At 38.3% G+C, this 17473-nt stretch overlaps 1 protein-coding gene across 3 annotated transcripts in view; it reads left to right on the top strand.

The window, feature by feature from the left end:
* Nucleotides 1–17473, top strand: part of GRXCR1 (glutaredoxin and cysteine rich domain containing 1) — a 308216-nt gene that overhangs the window by 247696 nt on the left and 43047 nt on the right. For 2 of the 3 annotated variants that reach the window (XR_008421788.1, XR_008421787.1), the window contains one exon: nt 1303–1393. Coding sequence is in view for 1 of the 3 variants with exons in the window: in XM_019413139.2 (XP_019268684.2) it covers nt 1303–1545 (243 nt within the window). In the remaining 2 variants the exon portion in view is untranslated. Of the gene's footprint in view, nt 1–1302; nt 1546–17473 lie in introns of those variants that run through there. The other variant, XM_019413139.2, reaches the window with a different exon arrangement.

Raw genomic sequence — 17473 nt, 5'->3', positions numbered from 1 at the left:
TGGCCCAGCATTTATGACACCTGTTTGGTCCCCCCAAGTCTCTGGGTTTTCAGCTTAGCGCGTAAACTCTATTGAGGGAAGCAGTGATTCTTTCATCCCTGATATATTGTGTCATCAGGAAAAAATGTCCTCTTTCTTGGTGAGGTGGACATCATTGCCTTGCCATCTTAATGACTTTAGACCTTTTTAGGACTATGTGTACATTCACCTCCGATGCACTGTGCTGACTTCTTTGAATACAAAGTGGTGGAGCTTAGTATCCTACCTTCTGATTCTAGCATTTAGTTGTCTGGACTGGTTTCCAATCAAAGTTTTGCCTTAACAGGGGTTTGTAAGTTGCGTCCTTGTGTTTCAACAACTGTGGCCCAATGAGAACTCACGTATCCCTTGGTCTCGTGGTATAGTTGTATTTCGTTTAATCTCCCTCAAGGAAGACTGTGACAAGGAAGAAGAGGATCTTTCCTAATGTTGTCAGGGCCTATGTTGTGTGGCCCTAGCAGTACTGGGCAGGTTTTCTCAGGAATGCAGTCACTGACTTCAGATGTAGCAGGAAATATAGAAGACAAGATTCACACACAGAGAATCATCTTGCTTGTGAGAGTTGCTTGCCTCTGTTGTAGTGTACCTGTTTCCTTCCTTCCTTTCCATGCCTGGCTCTGACCCGCTGGCCACTATGGTGTTGGTGTCTATGCACTCCCTCTGGGTCACTGCAGAGCTTTCTCGCTGCACATTGGAGCTCTGTTGCTCAACAGAGTGCATGCACATTTGCTGTGCCACTTAAACCTCAGAACAATCCTATGATATACATCTTGTTATTTCCAGGAAATAGTGGCCCAAAGACCATAAACTTTGTTAAATTGATAAGTGGGAGGATTTTCAAATGGTGAAATACTAACCTTGACTGTTCTGTCACATTTTTTACTTTGGGTTTAAGAGGCAGATCTAGTAATTGAAAAATGTCTACAAAACACAAGAGAGATCATTCAATCATTCCTTATCTTACCACACGGTATGCCATGTGAGACATCATCAATTGAAGATATACCATTATTTGATTTGCACTGAGAACAGAAAAAACACTGTGAATTAAATTATGCCATTTAAATTATGTTGATTGTTATCCACTTTTTACTTACAGATTTTCTAACATAAAAACATGTCTTAGAATTGACAAATATGGCACTTCAACTTTACTGCAGACTTTTAATGTATAACACACTGAAATGCTAATTGTCTTAAAATAATAAGATGTAAGAAAGTAAATGCAAATATTGACACTATACTACAATGTTTTTTCTTCAGCAACCATCAACTGACCTAGAATTTGACCGTGTAGTGATTTATACCACTTGCCTTCGTGTTGTACGAACAACCTTTGAAAGATGTGAACTGGTTAGAAAGATCTTCCAAAACCATCGAGTAAAATTTGAAGAGAAAAACATAGCTTTGAATGGTGACTATGGAAAAGAGCTAGATGAGCGATGCCGGCGTGTTTCTGAAGCTCCTTCCCTCCCTGTCGTGTTCATCGATGGCCATTACCTGGGGGTAAGTACTCCGCAAAGGAAAATCTTCTTTTTTATTGAACCCAACCAGCATTGTTAGAAATCTATAAGCCTATGACAAGGCAACTTGCAACATAACTCCTGGGACATTTGCTATTTTTTTGGAGTTCAAACCAAAGGAATTGAAGCACTTATTTCTGTCCCAAATGATGTGTTGCTAACAGTGTTCATCCCTACAGAAGCATGGTGAGATAAAATCAGCATTAAATTGCCTTTTTGAATAGGAATACATTTTTTAAATGTTCAGTTGACTTGAGTTTTGCATTATGAAGTTTGACATGTGAGATAAAAACTATTTTTTATTGCACACAAGAAAAACAGAATATTTATAAAGATGTACATTTGTGAATTCTCTTATACCCCATTATCGAACACTCAGTTTCCTACCTAATGAAACTGAGATGGTGGTCCTGAAACAAAATCAATAAGAAATGGGGCCTGGAGCCAGAATTTTATCTGCTTGTTGTTTAAAATTATTCTGAATTTTGGTAATTTGTCAGTGTGAGACACAAATTTAGGCTTACAGGAAGAAGAGAAAACTCCCAGAGAAGCCAGGAAACATGACTGCTTCATTTTTCTTTGAATAATACTGTTAGGGTTAATTAACCCCCATCGATCTAAGAGCACGCACAATCGCACAGTCATTAAGAAGCCCGAGAAGAGAGCTCTGGACAGTGCACTTTAGAAAGAGTAAGAACAAAGAGCCAAGGGACACCAGTGGTTGAGGGAGTGGGACTGACTCCCCCCAGATCACTTATCAGGGAACAAAGAGCTGCTGTCAAAAGGCAGATGGATATTTGGATCTTGGCTTTGTTTTGCATCTGGTCTTAACCCTCAGCTTTCAGGGAAGGTTAGAAAAAATCCAGAGCAGGAAATGCTCATGTTTTGTTACAGGGAAACTGTTCTGATATTCTGTCTAGAGCCATCACTGTTAGAGACAGCCTGTCATCTTATGGAAAGATAAATGCAGTGAAGCCATGATTCCTGGGTATGACTTCTGCAATCCTACTTTTAACCTGAGCTGGACACAGACTACATTCTGAGGCAGAGGACTTTTGATTTGATGCATTGAGCCTCTTTTATCATATTTCAACATGTACCCTTAGGTCCCAGAAAGCTACAACAATGGCAGTCATGAGTGATAAATTAATAATAATAGTAGTAATAATGATACTATACTGCACTCTCAGCTTTACACATTCATCTCATCGAATCCCCAGGATAGCCTTAGAGAACAACTCTGCTCTACTGGTTGAGAAGCAAGACAGCCTTGTTTCAAATTCATGCTCCAGCACTTCTATGTGATTCTGGGCAATTTAGAAATCACTCTGTGCCTGGGTTTTCTCATTTGTAAAAGGAGAAGCGTAATAGAACCTTTCTCACAGACTAATTGTGAGAATTTTACCATATGTAATATATACAAATGCTCAATTCTTGTGCCTGGAACAAAGTATGTTTTTAATAAATAGTAACAACTTTATCCTTATTTTGCAAAAGAGAACATTAATTATTTTGCTTCAAGTCACAAAGCCAGTCAAGTGACAGGGCCAGGACTCAAAGTTAGGTCTGCCAGACTCCTCAAACCCCAGCTTTTTTGGCACATCACCTCAAGGAAGGGATCTTTGATACTTTGTTTGCTGATGCAGTCTTAATACCTAGAAAAGGGTTTTGGCACAAAGTGCTCAGAAATGTATGTTGAATGAGTGTATGATGCTCTGTTGTCCTTTCATATTCTTTCCTTCTCTCTCTATGACATTCTCCTACCATGGAAGGATATGATAAACTCACCCACAGCAGGGGGAAAAAATCACTGATAAGGGTTTTGGTCATTTGCCTTTTAACCCTGGAAAAATTCTGATGATGGTAGAAGATATTTCCCTTTGTGGAATTTTGGTTTCTGTGATCTACCCAATTAAACATAGTGGGTGACTGCCTCCTTATACAGGTGGAAGGTTGGCTTTACCTGATGCACTGCTTTTGACCATACTTATCTTCTTCCTACTTCTAAGATGATCTAACAGGAAGTAATGCTATTTTTCTTTCCATTTGATGGACAGAGGGATAGTGCGACAGACAAGAGAGGTGGGGTACAGATTTTTTCTCAATTGCTTTTTTCTGTGATTACTTTATTAATACAGTGTCCTAGAGAAGGAAAGATCACAGAGGTGCTACCTTATTGCTTCTGCAATTTGAAGCTAATGCCCCAAATCTGGAAAGAGACCAGAGACGGATTTCTTTTTCCTCTTCATTTTTTTCTTATAAAAGGAGATTTACTTCTAAATCTATAATTTAAATGGAGGCAAACACCCCAGAAAACAACTTCTACAACAAACTCCCCTCCTACTACAAAAACCCCTTTATTTAAATTCCAGTGTGCAGTTGTAAATGGAACACAGTGCTGGAACTGGAGAGAGAGCCTTTTCCCTGCAGAGTTCATTCATCTGAAATGGAAGGATGCCCTCTGCTGGGTTTTGGCACATGGTGAAGCATGATTCCTAGGGAGGAAAAGAAGCTGATGTTGGTAGTTTCCTTAACATCTGTGATGTTTTAAACGGTCACACGAAACCATTTGATTTAGCTTAAATTTAGATGAGAAAAATCAAGATGTATGAATCATCTGTGCAATACAACTGTTTGAAAGGAGGGAGAGAGAGAAATTGAGAGGGGCAGAGAATGAAGTCGACAGAACAGAAACAGGCATATGGAGGCACACTGTGGGAGACAGTGAGATGGGGTGGAGAGAGCATGAGGCCGTTTTGCAACAGCTCCCTTATTTTCCTGCATCATTGCTGCCAGACCCAGGGATGGGTCTCCACTGCAAGGACCTTTACAGAGTACAATGGGAAAGAGCAGAGGAATTAACAAGAATGCTCAGCTCTTTTTTCCTGATGACCCTCATTCCCAGCCAGACTTCTATGTAAAGATGGAAGCAATGAAACAGTCAAGGGAAAGAAATTACTTTAGAAAACAAATCTTCACTGTCCTGGCATGCGCCATCGGGGGAGGGAGGGTCAAGGAGCTAGTTGGGGGCTGGGAGGGGTGGAGGGTGGGGAAGCAAGTTCAGCTTGAAACTTTTAAAACAATAATCTTGTTGATTTGGCATCAGGAGATCTTTACACAAAAAAAATTGTGTTCCTGAAGTTTGGACATAAGTTATCTTAGAAATTCTAGTAGGAAATAGGTTAGAAATAGTGTGTTGATTCTGGACCAACCATAAAACTTTTACAGTAGAAATCTATAAAACCCACATTGGAACTGAGCTATAAAACATAGAATGAATCAGAGTGGGGACCCTGGTAATGAAGAGGAGTAGAAGAGCTGTTGATCTAGGCAGGTCTCTTAAACTAGCTGATATTGAGCTGTGACTGCTTGATAATTCAGTATCCATTGAAAGTGCTATTTTATTCAGTTCAAGAATGAAGGAATTGTTACCAAGCATAGGTAGTTTATAGACTAGAAATATAGACTCTAAGCCAGCTTTCAGAGAGAACTTGTATAACTTCTCTGCAGAAATGGGCCACCAAAGAAGCCTGTGCCACAATTAGGAAGGTGCTGGCTCCAGAAATGCCTCTGGATTGGGTCCTCTCCAGCAAAACAGATGATTTGTTCTCTGCCCCTTTTCCTACATAATTCTGTTCCTAAGTAAAGTCTCCAGTGAATGAGTATATCTGTGGTTACTGAATCAGTCACATATGAAAACAACAGAGGACAATGGGAAATGTGGCTTTTAGGTTTCTAGCCTTTACAGTACAGGAAGACGCTTTAGAAGGAGACTGGATTGGTTACGAGTGAGCCGAACCACAGTATCTGCCAGATGCACTGTTTTGTTTGTTTTAATCAGATTATTGAGGTACAATTTACATATAATAAACTGTATTCATTTAAATTATAATTTGATGGGTTTGGGCAGATATTTACACCCATGAATCTATTAATACATTTGAAATACAGAGCATTTCCACCCCCACACCCCCAAATATTCGTCATGCCAATTGACAGTCAGTCCCTTTCTCCAACCCCTGTCCCTTGGTGACCATTAATCTTTCTGTCAATATAGTTTTCTATTCTTCTAATGTCTTTATCTGGTTTTGGTGTCAGGGTGATGATGACCTCATCAGGTGAGTTTGGTAGTGCTCTAACTTGTGCAACTTTAATTTCTGTTTCTCTTTATTCTTTGGTGTAGAGTATTAAATCATTCAGCATCACTTTGCTTTTATGTGAAGGGCTTCTTATACACTATTATTGTAGTGTGGGTCTGCTGTAGATGAATTCTTTCAGCATTTTTATGTCTGAAAAAATTCCATCTTTGGTTCTTACAAGATATCTTTGCTGGATATAGAATTCTAAGGTTGAAAGGATTTTTTTTTTCTTTTAGTACTTAAGAGACATTGCTCCTCTATCTTCCATTTGCATTACTTCTGATAAAACATATGCTGTCATCCTTATCTTTGTTCCTCTGTATGTGTGTCTTCTCCTTCCCCTTGCTGCTTTTAAGATTTTTCTTTTAATCACTTGATTTCAGAAACTTGATTATGATATATCTTGGTATAGCTTTCTTCATGTTTCTTTTGCTTAGGGTTCATTGACATTCTTGGATGTATAGTTTTTTCTTTTAATCTAATTTGGAACAGTTTCAGCCATTCTTTTTTCTTTTCTTTTTTTTTTTAATATGAAATTTATTGTCAAATTGGTTTCCGTACAACATCCAGTGCTCATCCCAACAGGTGCCCTCCTCAATACCCATCACCCACCCTGCCCTCCCTCCCACCCCCCATCAACCCTCAGATTGTTCTCAGTTTTTAAGAGTCTTTTATGGTTTGGCTCACTCCCTCTCTAACTTTTTTTTTTTCTTTCCCTTCCCCCATGGTCTTCTGTTAAGTTTCTCAGGGCCACATAAGAGTGAAAACAGATGGTATCTGTCTTTCTCTGTATGACTTATTTCACTTAGCATAACACTCCAGTTCCATCCACGTTGCTACAAAAGGGCATATTTCATTATTTCTCATTGCCATGTAGTATTCCATTGTGTATATAAACCACAATTTCTTTATCCATTCATTAGTTGATGGACATTTAGGCTCTTTCCATAATTTGACTATTGTTGAAAGTGCTGCCATAAATATTGGGGTGCAAGTGCCCCTATGCATCAGCACTTCTGTACCCCTTGGGTAAAGTCCTAGCAATGCTATTGCTGGGTCATAGGGTAGATATGTTTTTAATTTTCTGAGGAACCTCCACACTGTTTTCCAGAGTGGCTGTACCAGTTTGCATTCCCACCAACAATGCAAGAGGGTTCCCATTTCTCCACATCCTCGTCAGCATCTGTAGTTTCCTGATTTGTTCATTTTGGCCACTCTGACTGGCGTGAGGTGATATCTGAGTGTGGTTTTGATTTGTATTGGCCTGATGCAGAGTGACGTTGAGCGTCTTTTCATGTGCCTGTTGGCCATCTGGATGTCTTCTTTAGAGAAGTGTCTATTCATGTTTTCTGCCCATTTCTTCACTGGATTATTTGTTTTTCGGGTGTGGAGTTTGGTGAGTTCTTTATAGATTTTGGATACTAGCCCTTTGTCCGATATGTCATTTGCAAATATCTTTTCCCATTCTGTTGGTTGCCTTTTAGTTTTGTTGATTGTTTCCTTTCCAGTGCAGAAGGTTTTTATCTTCATGAGGTCCCAATAGTTCATTTTTGCTTTTAATTCCCTTGCCGTTGGAGATGTGTCAAGTAAGAAATTGCTGCGGCTGAGGTCAGAGAGGTTTTTTCCTGCTTTCTCCTCTAGGGTTTTGATGGTTTCCTGTCTCACATTCAGGTCTTTATCCATTTGAGTTTATTTTTGTGAATGGTGTAAGAAAGTGTTCTAGTTTCATTCTTCTGCATGTTGTGTCCAGCTCTCCCAGCACCATTTGTTAAAGAGACTATCTTTTTTCCATTGGATATTCTTTCCTGCTTTGTCAAAGATTAGTTGGCCATACTTTTGTGGGTCCAATTCTGGAGTCTCTATTCTATTCCATTGGTCTATGTGTCTGTTTTTGTGCCAATACCATGCTGTCTTGATGATTACAACTTTGTAGTAGAGGCTAAAGTCTGGGATTATGATGCCTCCCGCTTTGGTCTTCTTCTTCAAAATTACTTTGGCTATTCGGGGTCTTTTGTGGTTCCATACAAATTTTAGGATTACTTGTTCTAGCTTCGAGAAGACTGCTGGTGCAATTTTGATTGGGATTGCATTGAATGTGTAGATAGCTTTGGGTAGTTTTGACATTTTAACAATATTTATTCTTCCAATCCATGAGCAGGGAATGTTTTTCCATTTCTTTATATCTTCTTCAATTCCCTTCATAATTTTCTATAATTTTCAGCATACAGATCTTTTACATCTTTGGTTAGGTTTATTCCTAGGTATTTTATGCTTCTTGGTGCAATTGTGAATAGGATCAGTTTCTTTATTTGTCTTTCTGTTGCTTCATTGTTAGTGTATAAGAATGCAACTGATTTCTCTTTATTGATTTTGTATCCTGTGACTTTGCTGAATTCATGTATCAGTTCTAGTAGACTTTTATTTTTTCAAATATTATTTAGATCTTCCCTTCCTTCTCTTCTTTTCAGAGTCTCTACTTACATGCATATTAGGCTGCTTGAAGTTGTTCCATAGCTCACTCCTTTTCATTTTGGATAGTTTCTCTTGCTATGTCTCCCAATCTATTCCTAATCTTTTCTTGTAAAATGTCTAATCTTGTGTTAATCCCATCCAGTTTATTTTTTTTTAATTTCAGGAATTATAATTTTATCTTCAGGAATTTAATTTTTAAAAAATATATATTCCATATCTCTACTTAACATGTTCAATATATCTTCTAGCTTTTTTAACATATGGGATATAGGTATAATAACTTGTTTTAATCTCCTTGCCTGACAGTTCTAGTATCTGTGTCAGTTCTGGGTTGGTTTTAATTGATTGATTTTTTTTTCCACATTGGGAGTCATATATTCTACTTCTTTACCTGCCTGGTAATTTTTTTTATTGGATTCTGCATATTGTGAATCTTATCTGGTTGGGTAAAAGTATTCCTTGTTGGGATATTTTTGTATTCCTATAAATATTCTTTTTTTTAATGTTTATTTATTTTGAGGGAAAGAGAAACCAAGCAAGCAGAGGAGGGGCAGAGAGAGATGGAGAGAAAGAATTTCACACAGGCTTCACACTGTCAGCGCAGAACCTGATGCGGGGCTGGATCTCACAAACCCATGAGATTATGACCTGAGCTGAAATCAAGAGTCAGATGCTTAACTGATTAAGCACTCAGGCGCCCCTGTATTTCTATAAATATTCTTAAACTTTTTTGCTGAGATGCAATTAAGTTACTTGGAAAAAGTTTGCTATTTGGGGTTCTGTTTTGAAGATTTTCAAGACAGAATTAGCTTTAGTCCAAAGCTAATTATTCCCTATTATGGAAGCATAATGTTGTGGGATCTTTATCTAATGTCCCACTGATTATTGGGAACAGGCATCCTTCTCAGACACTGTCCCTTTTAATCTTTTCAGGTTCTTTTGCTAGCCTTCTGTACTTGCCTTACATGCATGTGCTGATGAGTACGCTGCTGAATGCAAGCTGGCTCTCTGCACATCTTCAGAGTTCTCCACGAAGCCCTTCATTCTCTAGCACTTTGTCCTGTAAACTCTAGCCATCTTAGTCTCCTGGGCTTTTAGTTCTGTTTCCTCAACCCAGAGTGTCTACCAGGTTCTGCTTAGGTTCCCTTTTCCTGTACACAGCTTGGAAAACTGAAGAACTCACTTCATTTATTTCCTGGGTCCCAGGAAAGATGAGTGGGAGGATGAGTGGGGGTGGGGAATGTTTGATAATTTTGGTTTCTTTATGGGAATGTGTTATGATATTAAATAAGTAGTTTCATAAACCACCAATGTAATCAACGTAAAGTTAGATGTTTTGTTAGGTTTTGAAACCATTCTATTTTAAACCTCTTGAAAATATTTCCCATATATATGAGAAGTGGTTTTTAAATGTTTGGGCCATATTCTTCTTTGAAAATCTGATGAAAGTTATAGACCTTCTCATTATACATGTACACAATCTTCTTTACAATATAAGAGCTTTCTGAGAATTTATCCCTAGGTAACTAACTTTTCAATAAAAGGAGTACTTTGGAGATGGTGCCTATTGGAGTGTATCCCACTTCTTAGTTGTCTTTGAAGATCTTACTTAGTAATGTGACCCACTTCTTCACGAGTAAGTACAATCATATCTCATGTTGATATTTTTGTATTTAATTATGGAATCAATGAATTTAGAACTTTATCTTATCTTCTTCTTCTTTTTTTTTTGGAAGTCATCAGTATCCTTTGTGGTCATTTTCTTAATCATTAGCAATTTCATCAGAGGTCCAAATGGATGGAGAATCTTCTGAACATTTGTCTACCCCTCTTGCCTTGGATCTTATAGACACAGTAGATGTTTAATCTTCAAGCCTCCTTCATCAAAGTCATAAATTATTTGTTCCTGGCCTGTTCCCTCCACTTCAGAAGGCACGGGGTTAGAGAAGTCTGAAATTTGAGCCTAAGTCAGGTTCTTGGAATTTAATTAGGCAATATTTTCTTGTGTGATTGCTTCTTTGTCCTTTTTTTTCTACTTAATTGAGGATAGTTTTTGTTAGCAACAACAATGACAATAACAGTAAAAGCTAACTTGGATGATACACTCTGCCAAGCGTTTTGCCTCCTTGTTCTCTTGTACATTGTAAAATAGTTCGGTGGATAGTACTACTATCATCTTTCCCACCCCCAGTTTCGTACCTGAAGAAAAGTAAAGCTTAGAGAATTTATGAAACAGTTTAAATACCTTCAGATCACAAGTGGCAGAGTGAGGATTCAGCTTTGGGTGTGTCTGTGTCTGACTCTAGAGTTTGGAACCTTTTAAAATCAAGGCTGCAAAGTTCTTAACCTTCATCTCCCTGGCTTTCAATTCTACTGTTTAGCAGCGTAGTCACACCCTGAATTACTTCATCAGGTGAAACTTCTCCACATTCAAGATCTTAAACTTAGAAACATCCTGCTGTGGCCCCAATGTTCTGTCCTTCTGTCTATCCCCTTGTCTCTCTATTGAACTTGTTCTATCATCAGTGATATTGTGTGTCCTTTTGCCTTTTCTACTTCTCTCAGCTTATACTCACAATTTTGGTTTCACTTGTTTCCCTCCCTTACTGTGTTCAGGAATATGGTAATACTTAGTCTGTTATCACCTGCTGGACAGGCTCTGTGGAGCTCCCAAGTTTGTCCATTCCCAGTCCTAAGCAACCCCCTTCATCTGTTTTTCCTCTTTTCCTCTAGTATAACCAAGGGCATTATTGGAGAATATCTAAAGTCATAGCGAAGAAGTCTCCAATGAAGTTGTATTATCAGCATTATCTAGGCTCATTGTCTAATTTTCATATCAATACTTTGTTGGTTTTCTTTTGTGACCCACATAACCAACTGCTCCAGTGTTTTCTAATTTCACCAAACAGAAGTCCCATTGCCATCTTCTGCTCTCTCTTTATCACATCCATTATTATCTTTCTCTTTTTCTAGTCTTCAAGTCTATTTGCAGCTCTAATCTTGTACGGTATTTTAATTTTACAGATATTTTACCTAAACATTAAAAAAAAAAAACTAGCATAGAATGATGCCTCATCATTAGTTACTTATTTCAGTTCTCTGCTTTTGATTAGTGACCCCACAATTTTCCCAGTCACAGAGACTCAAAGTCTCGGTTTTCTTTTACTCCATCTTTCTCTTACTAATATCTGATCACTTGCCAAGGTTTACACTGTATCCATTGGGATCTTCATTTTCACATTTTGGGAGCTCCTCCCTGGAAAATAAGAGTAGCAAAGTAAAGTGGAAGCAGACATCTGGATACAAGAGTAAGTTCTTTTCCTTGCTAGTATGGGTATTGGTCCAGTTATTTGGTCAATTTCTTTAAGATGAAGATAATAAAATACCTACAACATTCGGTATTTTGAGAATTAAGTGAGATGAAGCATAAAAACTCACAGTGCCTGGAACATGGTGCACTCTAACCCTTTGCTAATATTATTAAGGCAAAAGCTTTAGAGAAAACATATACTTAGGATGTATAGGTGGGGAGAGATAGAGATAATAAAAAGAATTAAGAGAAGGCTGGGTCAATAAATCATGAGAGGAGAAAAGGTGGAGTATATTCTGAGTCTATCCTCAGACATCAATGTCCAAGAGGTCTGATTCATGGGGGCAGGATGCTGCACAGCATCTGAGCTTCTGGATAGTGGTAGTGTTTTTAATATGAAGCAAGTACTATGGTCAAATGCCATTCAGTGTCATGTGAGCTGATATGTGGGCTGTTAGAGATATTCCATCTCAGTTCATGACACTTTTCCATAAATATTAAACATAATTATTTAAATAGTGTTGGGCGCTTGGGTGGCTCAGTCAGTTAAGTGTCCAGCTCTTGGCTTTGGCTCAGGTCGTGATCTCATGGTTCATGAGTTTGAGCCCTGAATCTGGCTCTTTGATGTCACTACAGAGTCTGCTTCAGATCCTCTGTCCCCCTCTTTCTCTGCCCCTCCCCTGCTTGCACTCTCTGTCTCTCTCTCTCTCAAAAATAAACATTTAAAATAAATAAACAAAGTTATATTTATTCATTTTGGTACTAGGTAGGTTATTAATATCTTCACTAACAATGCTATCTACAACATATTACTGAGAGTTTATGAGATTAAAAAATTATTAGCAACACACCTATTTTTTCTTAAGATGAAACATACCAGTTACTTATAAGATACTCTACACTATTATTTCCTTACAATATGACAATGATTTTCACTCTCTTTTTAATAGTAAATACAGTTTTACCTTATTCAACTCAGAAAACATTTTTTATGTGAAAATGTTAAAAAGTGACATCTGATTTGTTCTTTATTATTAGAACAAAGCTAATCCATTTAAACGTGTGTCCAAGTAAGAGGCAGAAGGCTGAAGGAATTAATTTCTTAGGTTCTTCTGTTAGCACCTCTTCTCTCTCATATCCTCTCAGATCAAGACCAAGTTGGAAGACTGATGGGGCTACCAACAAGATGAGGTTGCCAAAGATTTGCCTTATTAGGTTTTGAAAAGACAAATGTAGAGAGATGCATGCAGATGTTTCATACAGAAACAGAACCTTGGATTAAGAAGGTTGGTTTGGATGTCAGCTTCTCAAGTGTTTCTCTCAGTACATGAATTCTTTCTACCATATCCCTAGGCAAAGATGAACAATCTTTGAACACACCCAGTGACAACAACCTCACTGTGGTTCAAGGCAACCTATTTGATTGTAGTACCCCTTTAAATATTACAAAGTTCTGCCTTTAACTTCCTGCACTTGTTGGTCTTAGTTCTTGAACCTAGAAAAATGAAATTAAAACCATTCCCTCATTCATAACTATAATTTCATTTGCAAAAATATTGGGAAGTTTTCTCTGAGGTTCCCTTGACTCTTGTCTCATGGTTTTCTAAACTTCCACATCTTAATTATTCTCCTTAGGACCTAATCTCGTCTTTAAATGCAGCACCCAAAACAAGAGCTAGTTCTAGATTATTGTCTCTATGAATATTATCTCTATCACTCTATGAATGGAGCCTACATTTAAGCATCTATGCCATACAATGAATCCTACTGAGTCTGAGGCTAGTTAAAATACTTATATAACTTTCATGTGAACGTTTCTCAAGATAAAAATTTCTTATACCCTTGGTTTTTAGGTCCATTTTACTAGGTCTCAACATCCCTTTCCCATGGATATGTGGTTAGTAGACAATAATTAAGACAACAAGGAAACAGAATTTTCCTGTGAAATACAAGCTGCTATTTTTGATGACTATCATTCTCTTTCTGGAAGCAGATCAGTCTGGAGCTAGTATCATTCCTTAGGTCATGGAGTAAAGAATTTATCAAATGACTCAAGATTCCATCTCCAGAAAAATGTGGTCATGGACTATAACAAACCATAGTCAAAGTTTGGGCTTTATGATGGAAGTAGCTGTTAACAGCTTTTGCTACGTAACAAACCACCCCAAAACTTAGTGGTTTAGAACAACATTTACTGTATAGATTGTGATGTTTCCTGGACTTGGCTGCTTGTTGTGGTCTACTTGTGGCTCGGCTAGAGCTGAGTGGTCTAGGATGATCTCACTTACATGGAAATTGGTTCCTCAGATGTTCTCCTCTTTAGAAGCCTAGCTGGAACTTGTTACGTGGTGGCAAAGACGTTCCTAGAAGTGAAAGAGGCCAAGCTGTGAAGCTGAAGCACATTAAAAACCTCTGCTTAAGTCATGGTTGTTTTGTCTCATTGACTAGAGCAAGTCACAGGGTCAGGCCCAGATTCAAGGTGGAGAAAACAGACTCCACCTACTGATCAGAGGACCACCAATGTCACGTCCTAGAGTGGTGTGCACACAGTGAGGCATGAACACCTTGGTGGCAATGACTGCAATAAACTACCAAAGTGCAGACCTTTGACATCATCTAATCCTGGCTTTTTGCCTGAGTCAGATGTGCTCAGTGACATTTTCGTGTTGGAGGATTGCATACTTTTGATTTACCGAAGTCTGTTAATGATGCTTTAACACTGCATGTGGTCATGAAATTAGTTTGTGTAACAGTTTGGCATTCAAAGCACAGCTCTGTAGAACTAAATCAAGGAATCAGTCCTCTTCAAATTGCCACAGTCACATACCATCGTCTCAGTCCTACAGTAATCCTGTAGCATCACCACTAACATCTCGTGATGTGCTGGTTCCACTGACCAAATCTTTGCCTTCAGCTTTGCTGATTTGTTTGGCTCTTACCTTATTCTTGCAGAGAAAATGTGGAAGGACTATGATTATAGTGTTTTCATCTCATATTTTGGGTGCTGCCTTTAAATCAATGACACGAAGAATCATATAGCAGTAGGTACCTTGAAACCTGTTTATGTGCTATTTAACTTTCACTCCAAAAATTTAGAGTCCGTTAAAGAGAGAGTTTTTGAGGCATGTAGGCATTACGTATTCCAAAATTATAGGCCCAAGGAACAGCTTCATCCGTATAGTCTTTCCTTAATATATATATCCTGGCTTTACCATTTCACAAATTTTAGTGAATTGTCCCACTTGATCAATACTTTGCCGCATTTAGTTTTGCCTGCTGTAATTGTCTGTATGGCAGGATACTTATAAAGTGTCTGGTAGGTACATTGTTTAATTACTTGCACAATATATCAAAACTTGAGGCTTAAATTTGATGCTATGTACCTAGGCACTATGAAAGTATAAAATAGTTGTGTTGAGGGGAGCCTAGGTGGCTCGGTTGGTTGAGCGTCTGACTCTTGATTTCGGCTCAGGTCATGATCCCAGGGTCGTGGATTGAGCCCTGCGTCAAGCACCACACTGAACATGAAGCCTGCTCCAGGTTTTCTCTCTCTCTCTCCCTCCTTCTGCCCCTCCCTGCTCGCACACCTGCACATATACGCGCTCTCTCTCTAAAAAAAAAAACAGAAACATAAAACCAAAAACAAACCAGTTGTGTCTGTTTGTGACTTGGACACAAATTAAAGAGGACACAGAGCATCCCATCTCATAAAGGGCTCCAGGAGCCAATTTGCCTGTATCTCAATTTAGATGTAAATTGCTAACTATTCCCAATCTGATTGAAAAGAAAATATATTTGTGCATAATCAGTGTTTTCTTATTTGGATTTAAAGACATAATGTAAGCATTGAAGCTCTTTTTTTTTTTAATCTTAGAAACTGCGTAAAAATAATGTACCATTCTATGAGTAGGTGAGAGTTAATAGAAATTTTAATGAGCATCCATTTCTAATAGAACTTGAAATCGCTATCTCAGTAAAGAAGAGCTTTGGTTGGTAATGAGCTGTATTTCTGTTCTTGTGAGCAGAGAGACTTAGTGTTTTCTCAACCAGCAGAGGGCTCTCACAATATAAGAAAACACATTAAATATAAAGTAGGATAAATGAGCTCAATTAAAATTAAATGCCTTAAATATCTGGATAATAGACAAAGTTTCAAATGTATATTTCCTTTCAGGAAAAGAAAAAACTAGGAGGAACAATTTTGAACTGACTATTCAAGAACTTAAAACAAATGTCATAAATATTTTATCCGTCGGGGGCCTAAGCCTGAATCAAACATTTATACCATTCATTTACATTTTGAAAGGAAAAAAATAAGGAAAAAGAAAGTGGATGTATTTTCTCTTGGAGTTTCTGGCCCTTAGGACCTATTTTTCTATAAACATCTAGTTTGTTACTGTGATATTATATATGATTACAACCCTGAAAACATTTCACATGGGGATTCGACAAAGTAAATAGCTCCTGTGCCAAGTGGCAGGCTTCCTTATGTTCAGGTAGGATTATGATACATTGTGTTGTGTTTTGTTTTGTTTTTAATCACTCCTTGGACTCCCAGCTTGGTTGAACTCAGCCCAAGATGCTTTTCTCTCCAAACACAAAAATTAAGCTAAAGACTTGACCATATGTTTGGTCCTGGTTGGTGTTTATTCTCTGGATTAGGTTCAAAGAATCAATAGGGTGAATAAAACGAAGCAAAGTACCTGTCTAACAACAAGCCCTGAACTGCTGAAGCAAAGACGAACCCTGGGCTTCCTCTCTGGGTGCAATGAAGTCAGTCTTGTGGGGAATCAGTAGGGTTCAGTGGCCCCAGGAACCAGGGCTCATGCATTTATTGTGGATTTCAGCCACTCTCTCAGACTCCTGTGGCCTATTTGAGAATCTGAGGAGGTGAATCAGAATTAGTGATTATCAAAGTGTTCTCTGTGGTGCCCCAGACGTACCCTCAACCTTTCCTTAAGGGGCCTCTGATGGGTAGTGGGAGTGGGAAGGATTTCAAGCTCTGCTCAGAATGCCAAACTATACCCTGTGATCCACACATTCGATAGTATTCCACCTATGGTTTCTGTTGAAAGATCTGAAATAAACAAAAAAAGTTCAGTTAAGGAACTTGGGAAAACAGAAACAAATGTCTTAAGTTTTTTTTTCATTATTTCTATATTATTTAAATTTCTCTGGAACTTGGGTCTTATTGCTACAATGCAGGGTGGGAGTTGTGATCTACAGTAGGTGGGGCAGATTTGGATGTGTCCCTGTGTATGGCTTCTAGGCTATTGTAAAAGTAGTAATTCTGAAAAGACTACAAGGAATAAAATGAATAGTCATGGAGCAAACATTGAGTGCCCTCTGTGTACAAAGCAATGTGCAATGTTCTAGAGATTCAAAGATTTTAAATGCACAGTTCCTTTATCTAGGGTCAAAATGTAAGAGATGTGTGTGAGGGGGAGAAGGAAGTGAGCATGACACATGCTATGTCACTCTAAGCTAGTTGTGCTAAGTGCTAAGTTAATCGTAAAAGTTTAGAAGGAGAAAAAAGATGTATTTCAGTCAGGGCAATGAGGGAAGGTTCTAAGCAGGAGGGAGCCTTTGAGCTGTGCTTTGCAAAATGAGTAAGATTTTCATAAGAAGTGGTGGGATTGTGCCCCTAATTCTGTGCCACATGTATTCCTAGCATAAGAGATTTCTAGAGAGAAATCTAGAGTTATGCCTAACTTGTGGACATCTTTGATTCTTTCTAATGAGGTGTGATTCAGTTTAGTTCTGGGAAAGATCTAGGTGATGAATTGCAGGGTAAAAGAATTCTAGGGACTTACTGTTTTTTCCTGAAGGAATAACAGGTCAACTTAGATCTCTATAAAATGGTGTTAACTAAGGAAAAAGTTTTTATGAGTTTTCTCTGACATACAGTTTAGCTCTGTGCTGATTGTATCCAGCTTCCCTGCCACCACTGAGGTTGCCCCGTCAAAAGCCCCGAAGACATTAGTGTCCAC

The sequence above is a fragment of the Panthera pardus genome, unplaced genomic scaffold (genome assembly GCF_024362965.1).
Source record: "Panthera pardus isolate Hobbes unplaced genomic scaffold, ASM2436296v1 HiC_scaffold_13, whole genome shotgun sequence".
NCBI classification, from domain to species: domain Eukaryota; kingdom Metazoa; phylum Chordata; class Mammalia; order Carnivora; family Felidae; genus Panthera; species Panthera pardus.
Note: the sequence above shows the minus strand (reverse complement) of the source record. Positions and strands in the feature narration are given on the sequence as shown.